The sequence below is a fragment of the Rhopilema esculentum genome, chromosome 6 (assembly GCF_057945365.1).
Source record: "Rhopilema esculentum isolate cy_ngs chromosome 6, ASM5794536v1, whole genome shotgun sequence".
Classification (NCBI taxonomy): Eukaryota; Metazoa; Cnidaria; class Scyphozoa; order Rhizostomeae; family Rhizostomatidae; genus Rhopilema; species Rhopilema esculentum.
The window spans coordinates 2,487,911-2,506,808 of NC_142820.1; the positions used below are offsets into that span (position 1 = coordinate 2,487,911).

The 18,898-nt window shown below is 36.4% G+C and overlaps 1 protein-coding gene across 1 annotated transcript in view; it reads right to left on the reverse strand.

The window, feature by feature from the left end:
- LOC135686161 (nuclear pore complex protein Nup98-Nup96) overlaps positions 1-18,898 on the reverse strand; it is a 29,890-nt gene that overhangs the window by 6,660 nt on the left and 4,332 nt on the right. The window contains exons 4-27 of the mRNA XM_065202347.2: positions 18,426-18,542; positions 17,942-17,985; positions 17,392-17,499; positions 16,264-16,411; positions 15,359-15,540; positions 14,692-14,826; positions 13,358-13,715; positions 12,916-12,982; positions 11,962-12,070; positions 10,979-11,056; positions 10,387-10,449; positions 10,142-10,243; positions 9,379-9,683; positions 9,019-9,179; positions 8,390-8,532; positions 7,689-7,802; positions 7,318-7,434; positions 6,900-7,041; positions 6,212-6,574; positions 5,695-6,095; positions 2,448-2,583; positions 1,534-1,620; positions 882-1,000; positions 295-474 (exon numbers count right to left, since the gene is read on the reverse strand). Of these exons, the coding sequence (XP_065058419.2) occupies positions 295-474; positions 882-1,000; positions 1,534-1,620; positions 2,448-2,583; positions 5,695-6,095; positions 6,212-6,574; positions 6,900-7,041; positions 7,318-7,434; positions 7,689-7,802; positions 8,390-8,532; positions 9,019-9,179; positions 9,379-9,683; positions 10,142-10,243; positions 10,387-10,449; positions 10,979-11,056; positions 11,962-12,070; positions 12,916-12,982; positions 13,358-13,715; positions 14,692-14,826; positions 15,359-15,540; positions 16,264-16,411; positions 17,392-17,499; positions 17,942-17,985; positions 18,426-18,542 (3,779 nt within the window). The remainder of the gene's footprint in view (positions 1-294; positions 475-881; positions 1,001-1,533; positions 1,621-2,447; positions 2,584-5,694; positions 6,096-6,211; positions 6,575-6,899; positions 7,042-7,317; positions 7,435-7,688; positions 7,803-8,389; positions 8,533-9,018; positions 9,180-9,378; positions 9,684-10,141; positions 10,244-10,386; positions 10,450-10,978; positions 11,057-11,961; positions 12,071-12,915; positions 12,983-13,357; positions 13,716-14,691; positions 14,827-15,358; positions 15,541-16,263; positions 16,412-17,391; positions 17,500-17,941; positions 17,986-18,425; positions 18,543-18,898) is intronic.

Here is an 18,898-nt window from a genome sequence, read left to right on the forward strand (position 1 = left end):
CCAGTTTTTATCCGTTTTTATCTGTGTCGCATTCCTTTTGATAAAGAAAAATCCTTACATCATTGCAAATTGTATAACATTGGACATATTAATGGAATAACAATGAGATTAACAATGAAATCAATAATTAATACCTAAAATAATGATAATAACAATAATGATACTGGCAATTGATAGTGACAATAATTATAATGGATGTCAGTGATGATCATGAAATATGACGATTGATTTTGATTATGATTATGATTATGTCTGATGATGACGGATAGCTAAGAGAATAATTAACAGGGTTACCAATGACGTTTTCCATTCATCCAGCTGTTTTCTGAGCAAATGCTTCATTTGTAAATCGCCGGATGCTTGAGAAAGTAGCAAGGCAAGGCGGTATTCGCGGTTTTGACAGGCAAGCTCACAAGCTTCGCGGATTTTCCGAGCACTTAGAAGACTGAATATCGCATCAAGATGGCCTGAATCCTGTCAATAAAACAGTATAGGAATTTGACAAAACCGTTTTTACCTAATAACAGCAACGACACCTTCTGTGGGTAGACAAAACTGAATTTCAACGCTTTTTGCACCAATATGTCATGCTTATTGATGACCTGATCAAGGTCGAGGGACGCACAAGGGTCTTAGCCCCCAAAATTGACGTAACACCATACACAACATCGCGTTGCTTTTTTCATTAGTACGCCTAGCCACGCCCCCCAACCTAACAAAAGTTCATCCCCCTTCAATCCACACTATACTCAAAACTAAGATTGGCATTTACTTTGATAAACAGCCGCCGTAGTACGCAGCTTGGTTCTACTGGCTGTCTGAGACAAATCGTTTAGAAACTGTTTTTTTCATAACGTTATAAAAGCATCTGATTAGCATACCTTTGTCTTTAAACTATCAATTTCCTTCTTGATTTCTTTCTCGACAATTTTTGACAACCATTTGGAAACTGCATGTCTTCTGTGCACTTGAGACTGGTAGGAGGAGAGTTTTACATGGTCTGCAAAAAATATAGGCATGCTAGTGACATTTGATAGCGGGCAATGGCAAAATAAAAATCGATGCTGGCTTTATCTCGAGATATTCCGAGGGGCAAATCACGTAATAAAAACCTCGTACACCTTTGGTTGAAATCCTATTGTTTTATGAGAAATTCCCTGGAAATCCTTTTGTTTTCGTGAAAATCTCGTACACTATTTGCAAGAGTGAACTACCCCTCGAGATATTCACACCTAGCTGAAATGAAATTCGCAGAGTTAGAGACACCCTGTCTACGATTTCGGATAAATGCTCTGCCATAAAAAATATATATTTGGTAAAATTTTCGTGATTTCGAGAAAAGTTAGTGCTTAGAGTATGGGCAGGTTAATTTATTTGCTGAAAAAGATTCTGATTGGCCAGATACTGTACTTTATCCCAGCTCCGGCAACAAAGCAGTCGGCATTACTTCACGCTATATATATATTCCAATATGACATAAACGGCTCTTTATAAAAAGATTAGGAACTTTGTAAAAAGATGCAAGAACGTTACCTGTATTTTCGAGACGCCCCCAGAGAGCTTTGACGAGATCCCAAACAACAGCATGTTGGTACTGTATGTTTGCATAATCCATGGCATCTGAAGAGACAACAAAAGCAATCCTAAACTCCACAGATTTATATCTCCAAAACTGTGGATCTTAAGGTATTCTTTCTCAGAAACAGTTCTTACGCTGATAAAATGTAGCAGAAATATTCACAGTTCAATAAAAATATCTTTGAATTTGAAAAAAATCTGCCAATCTGCCGGAATCCGTTGTTCTTTCAAATTTTGATCACTTTCCAAAGTATGAAACCAAAACTCGGTATTCTTTTACTGAGTCTTGGTGTAGATTTTCTATCTTATCTTGTATTGACGGTTCAAGCCTCATTTTTCTACTCTGATTTTCATGAAGTAGATCCTTACTATTATCATGAAGTAGCCATTGTTTTTAATCAACTGAATGAGCAAAAATACAGACTTATGTTTTTGTCAACAAAACCTTCCTCATTTTCTTGCCAAAACTTTCCCCCTACCAAGTCTGTAGGTTTGTATGGTTTTTGCATCTCTGGAAGGCCTCTTTTCAATATCTGTCGCTTCAAAGTCAGATATATGGTTAGTATCCATACACTACTTCAATTATACTGACAGCGTTTAATTAAACAAGTTTTTATACTGATAGCGTTTGTGATATGCACTTTATGTGGATGTCAATCTTGAAATTATTCCGGTTGTAATTTCAAAGCCCCGGTCACTTTTCACTTTCAAGTTCTTTACAGTATTCGGAAACTGAAGCCTGAACCTCGATATGAGCAGAATTATGACAATTTGTCTAGCCTTCAAAACGAAGCTTAAGTATGTTTCAATCTCAAAGTAACATGAGGTTGTTTAAGAATAGACTGAGTAAAACAAGCATGCAAAGTTACCTTTATTATTTAGATATTTTTCGGTTAATTCAGCAAAGGCGTGCAGAGCGTTTACCCCCTCAACAGTTTCAACGAAAGGAGGTTCTTCGTTTTCAGCAGTCACTTTACTATGTTTCAAGACATTTTGAAGGCATTCCTAAAGGAAAAACGCGAAACGGTAACTCAATTTTATAAAGAAGGAATATATAGACAATCAATTACGACTACATTCTCGTGTGCAACGTGGGTTCAAAATCTCACAAACTCCAAGAAATCGAATCCTTGAAAAAAGGCAAACAGAAGGCAATACGTTCAAGTGCAATAGAAAAAATAATCGATCAAGAGCTTAGATCATTGCTCAGAAGTGTCAAAACGATCGCAATTATCTCCCAATATTTCATTCATTTGAACGGGCTGGTGGCGTGTTCTGGAGAAGGTAGCCTTTGACCCCACTCTCGCTTCTTATCAACATGTTTAAAGTCGATGGCACCTTCCTGAGGTGAAAAGGTTAAAGTTTACTTGGTCGTGACTTGCCTGAAACAGCTATTTTTGGAGCAAATTGACACTTTACTTACAGTAACTTCGGAAGATTAACTTAAGTGTTTTGAGTGGGATTTATTTGCTACGGGCGGTATTTTCCTAAAGAGAATGTAAATAGAGAAACCCGCCAGAAACTGCAGAAACGATGGCAATCAATTAAAAAAGCCTTACTTCCTACAAAGACTACAAACTACAGGGAGAGATTACGTTTCTTTACTTTTCTAACTCTATACATGAAGGCAACTTCAATTTTATTATCTCACCACAGGCGTCAAGAAAATAAAAGTCTTTCAGTAGAGTTCGATGAGTAGTGCAAAAGGGCTACATACCAAACTGGCAGGTGTCTACACGTGAAGTAATACACGAGTTAATTTATGTACAGAGATTCAATATATATAAAGCATCTTAAACGTCGTTTTTCTAATTAAACAAGAGACAGCTACAGGCACGTAATGGTTGAGAAAACTGCTACAAATGAGTTTGATAACTCAGTATTCTTTGCTACAAGCCCAATATTTCCTGAGGAGTAACAAAGAGTTTTTTCCTTGTGTGTTAATGCACCCCGTTACTGCAATGAAGACCATTCATTCAATTGATAAGGCTAGGACAGTCGCCTCAGTTCTATAATTTATGTTAGGGACAAGCTCAGTATTGATGACCCGTATATACTTCTTCAGCATGCACCTTGAATAAGAACCTACACAACAAATTTGAGTAAAATATCGTAGTTCTTAACCTTTTCTGTAATGTAACTGAATAGCTGTTTGACTACTTCCACACTGGTTTTCACACACCCCCTAGTATGTGACAAATATTCTAGGAAAATCAGAGTTTGATTTTCTTGATATATAAATAAAAAAAGGGGGTTGAAAAGAACACCACAAAAGACTGCAACCAAAGCAACGCTACAGATTAAAAAGTAACTTAGTAGTTTAGCTGATTGAAGCTCTCAATTTGCTCGGTGTTTAAGTAACTGCAGCACTTCAAACAGACCAAAATACGATAAGCTTCTTGTGACGTAAAAGCTAACCAGGTCTTCCCTCTTTTAAGCAGCAAACAAAAGGTGAGCAGTGCGGCATCTAATCACGAAATCATAAGGATTATGCTAAGGCACCCAACAAAAGTATGACGTCATTAGAAATACGATTAACAGTGATGTTATGTGAATGTTTGGGTGTAAACAGGTTTGATGTAATATTATTAATCCAGAGCCTTGATGCATACGTAATGAGATTAATGAAACCAATTAGCTTCCAAACAAAACCATTATTATAGTTAGCCAATAGAAATAATGGTACTTCTATGCGTAAGTCTGTTTACTTCAAACTTAAATTACCTTGTTTAGCTTTGTAATTGACAAAGAACCAGATTACGCAAGATAAATTCCGAGACAATCAAATAAATATTTGCCATGTTTACGATCTCCAAGAAGTTTGTCATTCTCTAGTCTTCGATGTGTACGCTATATAAAGCTTTGCATACCACGTGATGGTACTGCAAACATCCCACCCCTAGGAAAAACCTTTGTCTGCGTCAAGAAGTCAACCAAAACTCCTCCCCCGCAACACAAACTACTGCGTAACGAAAGTAAAAATATATTCATGCACGAACATATTAGGCAGTTCAGAGTTCGGCAATATTACAGCGAAATATAATCCTTTTGCGTCACTATGACGCATTAAAGAATCTGCGCTGTAGCATGAGCTGGGCTTTTGAGCAGGTTCAATGAAAACATTGTTACACAGATTCTGAGATGGAAAAATGCCCATCTTGGTAAACACGAAATCTTTATAATCATGGGTGATAAGACAAATGAAAGGCAACCATTGTTTTTGAAGCGAAGCTACATGTCCAAGAACGATGAATAAATCAATCATGGCTGACAAAATCAGAGCAAATCCAGCGCCGAATTGTCAAAAATGACATTGACTAATTTATAAAGACAATCAATATGGCAATTTTTATCGCCTGTTGGGCGAGTATGCACTAAAAGGAGGAAAAGGAAGGACAGTTTACAACTCTTATCTTCTAAACATGCTCACTGTTTTATTCTCTTAAAACTCATTGCTATGAAAGCGCAATACAGAGCAAAGGTTCCGAAACTTTGCCTGGGGAATTTATTTTTTAATTTTCCTGCGAGACAATCTCTCCCTTCTATTTCCTTCTAAAAAACATTCGTACAGACCAATTTGATGACGTCCAGCAAACTCGTCTATACGAACGTATTTTAGAAGCAAATAGAGGGACGATATGGCTATAGATGCAGTGGTTTTTGAGAAAAACAAAGGAAATCGAGAAAAAATAACATTCATGCTTGTTTTTCACAACGTCCTCCTCATGTTAAGCATATGTTTTCTCGGTACATATGAATATATATGAAAGACACACTGACTTTTCAACAAAACAAAGAAATGTAGCAATTTCATACTGGACATGGCTAGAAATAATGAAATAAAGTTGTTTTCGCTGTCCTCGGATGTGTCGCCAAGACGAAAACAGAGGAGATCGTGTCAGCTGGTTGCTCCTCTATAACTATTACGCTGAATAGGAAAATCCGCCCTGAGATTTCCTATAAACTCTTTTTCACCAAAGAAAATGTTGCAGATTCGACATACTGCATCAATCTCCTTTGTGCATCCATTTGCAACAAAATCCAAGTTGGATTGTACGAGGGAATTTTATATAAGTACCAGTAACACTGAGAAAAGAATACATTGAGGATACTCACAACAAGATAAGTATGATCATCCTTTTCATCACCGATGCAAATCTTTTCCACTGTAACCGTGAAAGGGGAGGAAGGCAAGGCGCGCGAGGCATTACCATCAAAACCAAGCAATATGGCCTGTTCTTTTGTGGCACTTTTGAGACCATCAATTTCACTCCCTAGGGGACCACCGACATGAAACAGATGTAGCTTTGGGCCCCATCCAACACGACTTCTGCGTCCATTTGAAAGGCCAGCATCACTGATATGGGCTTCCTTTGACTGCAAACATGATAATCGACGAGGAACAAGAAACGCTTTTCGTTTTGCGGTAATGATTTGGGCTTGAGCCTCTTTATGAGAAAATCTGGTTGTCGAGGAGAAAAGCAACCGATTCGAGTCAGCATAATCTACAAATTTTCCTGGAAATTAAAGTATCAAATAAGATTTTTTCTTTTAGCAAGAAACTAGAAAAATTCAATACCGTTTTGATAAAAAATTAGGCCATAACAATCACAGAACCAAGAAATATTATCACCTTCTTCCTCTTCTAAATGTGACGTCTTCAATAACTTTGTACGCCTTGTGACAGTCATAGGGCTATCTGCCCTTGGAAGTCTTTCAGAAAACAAGGAAACAGTTGAATTGCTCTTGTCAACTCTTCCATTGGTTTGGTCGAATCTGTCTATCAGCTGAGCCTCTCGAACCCCAGCACTTATTATAGATTTGTTTGCTAAAAGAGACTTTTCCCTCGGGCTAAGAAAATCGCCAGCATCATCATCATCACCAAAGAGAAGCGCTTTCATTCCTTGAAGCCTCTGTGGATCTACGCCAGATATCTTTGCAGTTTGAATGCTTGTCGAAAATGCATCTTCTTTATCATTTTCTGCATCAGATTCCGCTGTGAAGAAATGGCAACGCTTGATATAAGATTTTCGTATAAACATAATAACGTAACTTGCATGACGAAGTTTAATCGGCTCTGTTTTAAAATGGAGATTACAACTTGCTGTGGAAAAACGTTGGTTTCCAAAACTCTCTAAGTAAAGCTACAATGTCGACGAAGTTTGAAGACTTTTAGAGTCACAACGCATGAATGGCTCTGACATAAGCGCGGTGTAATAAACAATGAGAACAACTGACCAAAAGGACATCTGAGCTGAAAGAGACTGGGGCATCTTAATTTGAAAATTGATTTCTGCCATTTCAAATGTAACGAAAAATACCTTCTGCCATGGTTGTTTCCTCGTCCATTAACTCCTCCTCCACAATTGGCCTTGTCAAGATGGCACTCTGTTTTTGTTTTAATTTTTCTTTTTGAGATTCCTCATCGATAAGCATTTTATTCTGTTTCTCAGTTTCCATTTCCTTAAGATAAGGATACGTAAATAACAAATGAAGGATTTTACGAATAAGACTTCTGTCAAAGAAGGCATTTAACAAACAAGTCTTTAATTTTGCCCTAACACTTCACTGTAGCTCACAAGGGAACTCAACTCTTGCACATGTTTACCTTATTCCAATTAGGCCCAAACCAAAACACAATTTCCCCAAATGATTCCAGCTTTTATTTGCTTCTTTTGAATTTTAACCATTACTACAAAGCTTTCTTTTTGAAAATGAAGAAATTAAGGCAACCCATACTTGTCTTATTGCTTCTGCCTTCTGTGCAGCAGCCATCTTGAGCTTCTTTAGAATGATCTGCTTGCTGTCCTCTTCATAAAGCTGCTCATTGAGACCGTATCGGGTAAAATGTTCCACCTGAATGTAGGAATAAAACAGAGGGAGTTTAAATCTATATCTAATATTGCTTTATCAACATTAAGAATTTCTATACATCTGTATCTATAACAAAATCCAGTAAATAAGAATACTATAAAGAAAGTTGCTTAGGTGGCAAAAAACTCAGACAGCCCAATTAGTTTATGAGAACAACAATGACGTCATTTTTACGCTACCATCAATTTTAGTCAAACTGACTTTACAAAACATCATAACTTTAGACTGTGATTTACCTGAAACACCCATGTTCCTTGATCGGGCTTATAGTCCAAAAACATGGCACCAAGAGCAGATGTCTTCTCTTCCAAACGCTCAATGAATCCGGATTTCTTTAATCGTTCTGGACTCTGAAAAAAATGGTCAGTAGCTTCATTGGTCAACATAAATACAGAAACAGCCAAAAGATACATCGAATCCAACTTAACCGATCGTACTAGCACCGACAGATGGGAAGTGAAACTTTGATTAAATGAGAGCAAATTATATAAGTTGTGGCTGTTCCGAAAAGAAAACAGAGATACAAGACGTGTAGAGACGAAGGAAAGGGATTGTATTTATGTTTTAACAAGAGCCTTGGAGACAAAACTAACGTTTCAAAGTATAAAGGTCTAAGCTCACAACATCTGTGATGATGCTGATGCAGGATAAACAGTTTAGTTTTAAAAAGGCAGCTAAACAGCAAAAATTAAAACAACACAAGGACGATAGATTGGCTAAAAAGCGTAAATGTAAAATAATACGTATATACATATTCTTTTTGCCCTAATCGTTACAGTATTGAGTAAACAACATAAGTATTAAAAGGAATATAGAGAAATTAACAGAGTAAGCAGGTAAAAGAATGCTTGAGTGGGATATAGGAACTAACGTCCTAAGCTTGTGCGTAGTTTCAAAGGGTAGAAACAATTAAATTCAGAAAAACCAAACAGTTTACCTTTATTGGTGTATGCGACGTTTTGTCATTAGGCCAGACTTTGTGAAGGCTGATTTCTGATCTTTTGTTTAATTCTTTTCCAACTTCTGGTTTATTTGGATAATCGTCTGGGTACACTTCCGCTTCTCTTCTTCTGAAGAAGACTGCAGATCGCAAAAGACAAACAAGTCATAAAACTTCGCAAGTTTAAAAGTTTAAAACATCAAAAGCTGAAGTAAATTACTGGCGTTCCTTGTAAAACGAGACAGGTGTAGAATACAATATTTTCCAAATAAACCCATTTCATACTTGAAAATTGGCTTGCTGGGCAAGCTATCAAAGCTTCAAATATATCTACCTCTTGAAAAAAGTAATCCATACTTTCTGCTAATATTCTCATCTAGAAAAATTTCTGGGAACTACGTTCCCAGGTTCCGATACTTTTTCCACCTCTGTCCACATCCTTGTAAGTGATTCTAGCTAGAATCAACAAGCACATGAATCCACTATATTCACAGCATTTTACGAACGAATCTTTTACGTATGTTTTGCTTGCATCCAAGAGCGAATCCAAATGACAACATGAGGCCTGTCGGTTTCAAAACAATCGTCAAAAAACGCAATAAATGTTTGTTAGAGCTTTCTCTTACCAATTTTGTCCAGATTCAAATCTTTCACATCTGTAGTTCCCAAAAACTTAACTTCACCATAATCTTCTCTACCAACAATGAAGTTCTCGACAAGGCATTTTCCATCACTGAGATCCATTTTATTCAATTCTTTGGTAGAAGGGATTGTGTAGTATTCAGGCCTGTAGAGACATAACACGTGAAATTCAAATGAAGACATTGGAATAGAGTAGCACTTTTATGTATGGATGTGGAATAAAATGTGATTGTGCAGTATTCAAGCCTGTAGAGACATTAAAACGTGAAATTCAAATGAAGACATTGGAAAAGAGTACAACTCTTTTCTATGGAAGTGGCATAAAAGGCTGGACTATTGCTGACCTTTTCAAAACAATTCCGCAAGGGTTTTCCGTCTCTTCATCAGAATCTGAATGCTCCTCCGCATCACTGCTATCCACTGTGCTATCGGCTTCATTGACGGATGTTTCCTTATTTTCATCAGCTTTCTCTTTGACAATATTCAATACGGGAGACGCTACTGTATTTTCAGTAGGCACCTTTTCAGACTGGCTATCGGCTGGCAATCTTGGCATTGCAGGAATCCTTGATACCAAGTCATCATAATCAACATCAGTTGTGCTTCGCAAACGCAGTGGAGAGCTTTCCACAGTGCCATTTAAATACCCCTTGGAAAAGAATAAAATGTTGGTTATAATATTCTGAACCTTATACTGTAGAATATGACATTGATAGTAATATCAATATTGGTATCTCCAAATTTGAAACATTTCAAGAAAACAGGACAACAATCAGCCGTTCTACTGCATGACAGAATTCCTTAACAGTATTAATGAAGTTTTTTGGGTGTAAAAGCCCTACAGGAAATGCCTGTAGGCTCTGTGTAGAATCTCATGACGTAGACGTGAATATATATAAAGGATGGAATTATTTCATAATGCATAAAGAAAAATTATTTTTACCTGCTTGTTGTGTTTAAAATGATATGATATCATTGCTTTAAATTACAAATAAATATATAACAAAAAAAACATTTACAGTTTTAAGTAAAGGCTTATAAAACATCAGGGTAGCCTAGGAAAACAAATAATTGGTAAAGTGAGATGAATAGATGAAGAGGTAGAACCTTCGATTTGCCTTTAATGACCAGTTTCTTTACACTTCTCCTTGGAGTGAGATTAGCGTCTTCTTCGCAATAGTCATCACCAATTCCGTCAAATAGAGATGTCTAAAAATTGGCAAAAACAATCAAGAAAAATCTGGTATTACAATGAATGCTATTTTTAATCAAGGAATTTCTGAAAATTTGTCTTCTCTTAATTTTCACAGGAAGGTGATTAATACACAGAATTGTGATGATTTTATACATACCTTTGTTGAGGCCAAGAATGGAGAAGATTTCATTCTGACCTTAATTGCGGGTTTTGAAAAAACCTGAAAGTTAGAATAATTATTTACTTAAAAATGAAAGCATAGATTGTATATATGTTAATAGAATTGAAGGCTTATTTAAAGCCAACAGAAAAAAGCTTCGTAAGAACGAACATACTTTCGTGCCCGTTCTCTATTGAAATCATCTACTTACCTTAGTTCTTCCTATCTACCACAGAAGAAACATGATGTAAACATATGTAAACAAATGTTATTGTAAATAACTAGGATACTTGGATTAAAAAACAGCTTCATTTCTTCAACAGTTGCCTAATGATCGCCTTAAGTGTGCAACTCAGGGTCGTAACCTAAAACCGTCCTGTTTTATACCCCTGTACAGCTCTGCCTACACGGCATCAAAAAATAAGCCAGACAGGTAAAACAGTAATTTTCATTGGTTTCTTCAACTATCCAAATTTGATGTAATAACGGTTGTAGAATATTCGTTCGACAAACCATAGATATGAAAATGGAAATTCTGGCATAATATGACTACAGAGGCTTTAGTTGAAGAAAAGCTATACTTATTCACCTTGTAATGTGAGGACGCTGTAGCAGACTTAGACGAAGGTACTGGTACGGTAACATTTGAATCGTTTTTTCTTGAAGCCTGAAACAAAATGCCAATATTTACGGTTAAGAATGAAAATGCATCTTTGAGTTCACATGTATATGTATATATAACTAGATGATGTTAATCAGGGCTGCAAAAAGAATTGGAAAATTTTTTTTAAAGGTAATGTGTCCAGCTAAAGCAAGCGACTCTGCGGGGATTTCAGAAACATGTGATTTTTCATGTCATCGCCCCAGTCATTACGGTCGTTCTGTTTATTTATCCTGCTGCGAGGTCAGCTTTTCATGTGAGCAGTTTTGCATCGCAAGAATACTAACCAATCGCAAACCGTTATTTTGATGGGTGGCTTGACAAGTTGGGTATACGCAGTCCTTTTATATGGACACATTACCTTTAAAGTTGGCAGAGAACATTTTACCACAATAAACATTATACCCAACAAATAGTTGGGAAAATGGGAAAATTAGGCATTGGCAAGAAAATGTAATCTTTGCTTTCCCATTTCTTTTTTATCCCTTTCAATGGCAACAAAAATGACGTTTTCCCTTTAAGTAAAAATAACTGCAAGCTACACGATAAAATATTTAAGAAAATTTTTCATTTTTATCTAAAAGTTAGCGTGGGATGTTTTTTCAAAATAGAGACTGAAAAATGCTAAATTCAAGAAACGACATAACATGTTTTTGTAGACTTTTAAATGAAGTACCTGGTGGAGAGAGAAAGAAACGAAACAAAGGGAAAGTGAGATGTGAAAGAAAGAAATAGGGCAGCATACTAGGAAAAACATGTTGCGAGAGACATGCAGCGCCCTTTTGCGAGAGACATGCAGCGCCTTTTTGTGACAGACATATTGTACCGTTTGCCAGCTTTACAAACAAGCTGCTTTTGAACAAAGGTTTTAGCATTTGAAATCATTATATTGCAACTTTATTGCAACTTACCGTTAAATTTCTGAAGAGGGGAGAGTCACCGAAAGGAGAATTTGCCAATGCCTTGAGTTGTTGCTGAAGAACTTGCTGCTGCTGAAACGCGGCAAAGCTGGCCTGGTTGCTGGAAAATCGAAGAAGAATGCATACGAATTTATACGAAGAACAGACCGCGTCTTACATAGGGCCGCTTGCAAGAAGCTACTCATTCCAAATAATATAGCTTTGCGTGCGAGAAACGGTCAGTAGTATCCCACAGTTTTATCTTAAGATACATACAAACAGGCCTGGCCATTTCAGGAGAGCCATAGCTCTTGCTCCCCTCCAAGCTCTCCTCAAATGCTGGAGGGGAGCTACAGATTGCTCTCCTTAATTGCTTTAAAAAGCTAATTGCTCTCCTTGTAATCAATTTTTACTTTTGTTTATATTCTTTTTTCATCTAGAAATTGCTCACCTGTAGATTACTAGGAGAGCTGTTTACAGCTCCCCTGCTAAAAGTCTTATGGCCAGGCCTGATATAAAGTCTGAACATAGCCAGCAAATGCAAATATTATGCGTCAACTATTGATCGACGTGAGAAAGGTTTGCAAAAAGAAACCCATAATTCTAATAAAACATAGCAGTTTTTCAAACCAGTTCAATTCCCATAAAACATATAAATTGCTATTGTATATGACTTTGGAGTAGTTACAACACCAAATCCCACTTCTTGTGAGAAAAAAACCTTTCCCTTTCCCTTTCCCTTGGTGGTTTCCTCTTTCTGCATCATCAACATCTTTTCAGGCGCAAACCAAGAAATTTTCAAACTACAACAAGCAAGCTATTATTCTGTGTACGTAAAGAAGGATTGTGTACGCAGCAACAAAAAATTCCACGCCTGAGAAGACCCAACCAACAACCCTTCCCTCCCTGAAATAAAAGAGTTACAAAATAAAGAGGTTTGATAAAATGAAAATTGAAACAACATACACGCCAGTGAGCCCAGCAAGATTCTGGTTTCCCGTTAGTCCAGTTGCTGCACCAAGTCCACCTAAACCTGTAGAGATATGTCATAAAATTATGTTAAAGTATGTAAATCTAAAGACAGTTATTCATTAACTGCTTGTCTAGAAAAACATGACCTAACACAACACTGCAGTAAATCTGCTAGTTCCTTTATTTATCATTTAACAGAAAAACTATTATGTACACAACTAGATGTTCATTGAAATAATAGTTTGTTTTCATAATAGATGCCTCTGATACATTGTGATATAACGCATCTGGTAAGCCTTTGAAATTTTCAATCCACTCGTCAATCTTGAGAGGGAACTGATTCTTATTCAATATGCCTTGCCAAAATTGAGACAGAAAACCTGTAAACGATGATAACATGGGACAACGTTAATATAAAATGGTCTCAACAACTTACCTCCTATGGCTGTGGTACCACCGAGAGTTGAACCAAAACCAGAGGTTCCTCCCAGTCCGGTTCCGAACCCTGTGCTCGTCTGTCCACCAAATAACCCTCCACCGGTTGTTGTACCGGTGCTTGAACCAAACAATCCACCAGATCCTAGTGACGTACTGGTTCCAAAACTTCCAAGAGTGGACCCAAACCCAGAGGTACCTGACGGGTTGAAGCTAAATGCTGGCTTCGAGGTAGCCGTCGATCCAAACAACCCAGTTGCACCAGTGGTGCCAAACGTGTTCCCTCCAAATGTTGATGTTCCGGAACTTGTAGTTCCAAAAGTGAATGGTTTAGACGTCGCGCCAAATAGACCACCAGACTAAAATTCGAGAAACAATGAAAGGTGAAGATATTTGTAAAAATCTTAGAGTTCAACAAGAAATTACGTAATATATGAAAGAGTCGACAAATCAGTTAACAGGGTACTTAATCTGCTCTCTAAAATCTTAATTATAAAGATATTCAAACCCTTCCATTTTGTTTTCGCAAGTGGCTATTTAAAGTACATAATCAAACGATAGACTCTTTTGAATGAGATAAAGACTAAGGCAGTGACAACTCTGCTTAGCCAGTCATGGCCTCATCGTGCTTAAAAGGTGGGTGGCTATCAGAAATGAAAAAAGAAATTCTCATTGGCACCGTAGTTAAGATAAAAGATTCTCTACGTAATGTATCAAATTAAGTTGAGTCTATTGAGATTTGGCTTACGTAGATAATAATACTTTCATTTTATTTTTTAAAAGATTATTCTGCAGTACTGCTATTACTATTAAGTATGCTGATCTAATTTGCAAAGCAACCAAATTGTTAATTTTGATTGTGACTCACAGATTCAATAAATGTATACGCCAATTTTGCAGCAAATTGAAACTTTGATCATAGAGGTTTAATACCATTTATCACAAGTTTGTTCCCGATAGTTCTCAAATTTATGATCATATGGCTGAATAATCATTGCTGACTGGTTTATTGCTTTTCTTTTTTGTATCCGAATTTTGTGGATTCTTTTGTTTTAAAGTCTTAGTATCATTCTCTATAAATTCTTTCTTTTTTTGTTTCTCTTTCTGGAAACCAAAATATCTTCCGAAGCTATCATATTGATTTGGTAGCAAACTCCCAAGAAAGATGTCACGAAGCATCTTAACGCCAGTGTGCAAGTTTCAGGCTCTTTCTAAACAAAGTGCTTTATACGAGAAACAATACTGTGCAATTACAGATGTTATATGAAATAGAGAGAAACTGCGTCAAAAATAGAAATAAAAAATAAAAGATAAAAAACAGAGGATGCGTCATACCTGTGGCTGACCAAACGTCGAGGTGCTAGTCCCAAACAGACCGCCAGTAGTTGATGTCTTCTGCGCTGCACCAAAACCTGTGCTGGCACCAAAAAGTCCCCCAGTTGCTGTGCCAGTTGAGCCAAAACGTGGTCCCTAAAACAAATATGATAATTAACACGATTTGATGTGGGGTACTGTAATATAAATCGATAAAAAATCGACAAAACTCGATTCGAAACTGCGCATTTTTATCAATGTTTTTTTTATGCAATCGCCGAATATATAGCATGCAGAAGATATATCAAGTCTTTTAGTGCAAAGACTGCGGCATTATGTTTACTCAATGTGAATAATTCAGGTTCCAAAATAGTTCAGTCGCAACTTCAGTTCTTTCGTTCCCAAGCCATCTTCATTTTGAGACATTTTGCGAACATGCTATTTACATGGGACAAAGGAATGTCTTAAATTCGGCTTATCCCCTTCCCTCTTCATCTTGGTGTCGTTTCAATTGTACATGCTTTATTCTGTGGTTGAAAATAAACCCAAATCATGATACACACATCAGGACTCGATAATTGTCCAAGATCGGCAAATTTTGCAGGCCAGGGTGCGGTTAAGAACGATATTGCAGTGCAAACATTCACATCTTCGAAATAAAAGGGTTCAAAATATAGCATCAACTCACTGTAGTGCTTGTCTGCCCAAACAAACCACCACTTGTTCCTAAACCGAACCCAGAATTGGTAGTTGTCGTAGTTGCACCAAAAATAGAGCCAGTTCCTATCGGCTTGCTGCCAAAAAGACCTCCTCCACTTGGGTTAGACTGACCAAACAGTGAAGAGCTTGTAGTTGCTGTTTGACCAAATCCTTGAAAATAACAACTGTATTAGCAAAAATTGCGTTTAAAACATCTAAAATCAAGTTGTCTAAACACTTAATCAAGCTAAACAAGGAATAAATACCTAACTAAACTAAATACCGAGGCTAGTTTTTGAATATAACTAGCACTCTTTTTAAGTAATGCCTTTTCCCACGCAACAATGGTAATCCTTTCATACTCGATTGTTGCTTTGTCAGTATGAGAACGCGATCTGCCATACTACAAAACAATTTATTGGCTGGAAAGCTACCACTTTAGATACTCCATATGTGAACCCCACACGGTGCAGAAGCAAGATATTCCAAGATACGGCAAATTTAACCGTCCTCTGTAAATGCAGAAAAGAAGTGTCTTAAATATAGAAATGTTTTGCAAGTGAGACAACTGCCGCTGAGGTTCAGTCGAGGACCCTTAAAGGTACAAATCTTAAAAATACAGATTTTTCGTATTTTATTTTGCCCCTTTTTAGGGCTTGGAGGAATCCACCCTATATTTAAAGGACCTGAGCATCACAACCCATAGGAGTACCTATGTTAGTCACGTTTACAAATATAAAACTTCAATATGGCTAAATATTGATGTTTTACATTTCAGACTATATCTCAGAATGTTCACATTTTTACTAATTGATGATCAATTATAATGTTATATCTTCATGATTTTGCTCGGCAAAAAAGTAACAAGCTTGTAACTATGCAATGAAGTGATACCTCCAAATGTTGCTGTTTTATTCTGGCCGAATCCAGTTGTTGTACTTGATCCAAACAACGAGGGTTGCTGCTTGTTTGTGCTGCTGCCAAATAATGATGCATTTGATCCTGTCTTTCTTCCTGCAGTGTAATCTTCAAAACGCAATTCCTGAAATGGGATAAGATTTACAGCAAGGAAAGTTTTGAATGGACTTAGTTTTATGTTCTTTTTGTTCCATAAAGTTTTACCGCCTTTAATAGAATGAAAGAGGAAAACAAGTACAGATGTACACACAAATCAATATATGATCAAATGAAATGACCACTAAATAATTTAAAAGCCGGCATTTGAAACCCCACTTGTAAATCACTGGAGGCAAACTTTTTCAAACTTGAGTATCAAACAAACAAAACTAATTTCCAAGTTTCTTATTGTGCTTATAAAGCTGTAAATCAAAATAAATCTAAAAAGCAGTTTTCAAGAAAAAACAAGTTTTAAACTTACATATTAAACTAAAACACTGGTATTTAAAAACACATTATTTTCTGTCAAAATTGGAACCGTTATTACATTTTAAACAAATCCTGGTATTTTCTTCATCTTATGACAAACTCAGCTTTTTTAAAAATCTTATTACTTTTTATATGAAAATGTACAGTCTGATCCAAAAAGAATTTCTTAAGCCAAAAACCCACTCCAGAAAATGATCAGCGGATCGGATCAGATTTTGTGTTTCGCAAGGGCTTTGGATGCAAAAATGGTCACATGACTGATCCGCGACGGATCAAAACGGATCGGAAAAAAAATTGAAATCATTTCAACTTTTTTTGAACCGTTCCAGTACAGTAGTTTTCTTTTGATCAAAATCGAATTAGAACTTTTTAAACAATAGAGCACTTGCATCATGAGGCAAGAATCCAGTGGAGATAATGTCAATGTGCATTCCAATCTAAAACAATCCACAGATCGAAAGAACAACACGATCTGATCTGATCTGATCTGATCCGCAGATCATTTTCCGGAGTGGGTTTTCGGCTTTAAATACAAGTGGAAATGGATGGAGCCTGAAAAATTCTGATAATATTTCTTAATGTAGCATATCAAAAATATTTGTTGATCAAAAGTTAGAAAGTAAGCAGCTGATTAACCTCAATGCTTTTTGACTCGTATTCTTTCATTGAAGTGATACATTGGTACTTGGTTTGCACATTAATACTTGTGCCATTTTTGTTGACACTCTCGGTACTAGTGACAGGCTGCAAGGCAAAGATCATCGATTGTCAAAAATATCAATATATTGTTTCTAGCACAAAGCTGAACAAATCATAGTTGAAAATATTAATTAGCTTTGGTTTTAAGACCAAGGAAGACAGATAATAAAATACTGCTTCATGAAGAGTTTGAAAAAACGATAAGAGGACATGGCAATGGACTTAACTTATTTTAGTCTTACTCTAGTTTAATTGCATTCAATACAAAAACAATATCTAAATTGAAAATAACATGAAACCTATGCAAATTAAGTACTAATAAATAATATATAACAAGTATATATATATATATATATCTTTAACTTCCAATAAGATACTTTCCTCAATTGAGCTGCATTTACCTACTTGATTTGGATAAGCTTAAAAAACATCAACACAATTAAATTTAGCAAGAAGGGAAAGTAAGTTGAATAGGTAATGAACTAACATTAAACTTCACAGTTGTTCCATTTGGTGCAGCACTGCCAAAAGCTGTTGAGAATACAGAAAAATAAAATAGTTCTACAAAATGCAAAATAATCACAAATAGACTCTCCTCTTCACAACATCATCTGTGTTCTGTCTGAAATTCATTGGTTTATTACGAGGTTTTCTTGTTGACTAAGGATGTACCAATGCCCTGAGCGTTCTCATTTTAGAGCTCACTAGCCCAGAATTGGTTTTAATGAGGATACCTAAAATATCTCAGGGTGCATATCCAGCCATAAAATTGATGAATAGAAATCTGCTTTTATATGGCTATCTGAAAGTACAAATGATAAACCATATCTTGGAGTTTTTGTATCTCCAGAATATTAACAAAGAATTTTTGAAGTTGTTGCCAGATTTTATTTATCGATTTTAAATTCATTATCATCAAAATCAATTTTTGAAAAAAACAAACATTCATTTGTAAAGTTTAAAAAATATACCTGAACTTCCAGCAAAGAGTCCTCCTCCTCCTCCAATTGGATTTGAAGTACTTGTCCCAAAACTGCTTCCAAACAACCCAGTGGAGGTTGTCCCTGGAGCTGTATTTGTGCCAAACCCTGCAAAATTGGAATCTAACTTGTTTTCAACAAAGTAGGAAAATAAAGAAAGAAGACCTTTGCTAGTTGCATTCTCAACAAGCTCCTATTTGCAAAAATGCCCCAAATGTGAAGTTTCATTTGCAATATTCAATATTATATTCAAATTGAGGACTTACAGATATTACAGCTTAATAAATAATAATACATAAAGGCAGGCCTTGCCCGGAAAGGCGCTCGATCGAGCGCGCGCGCCTAGAGCGCACCCAAAAGAAGCCTTGGAGAGCGATTTATAGAGCCCCTCAAAACGTCAAAACAATATTACCACGGAGCAAAATAATTTCTTGGCCTTTGTCTAATAAACTTGATCAAGCATA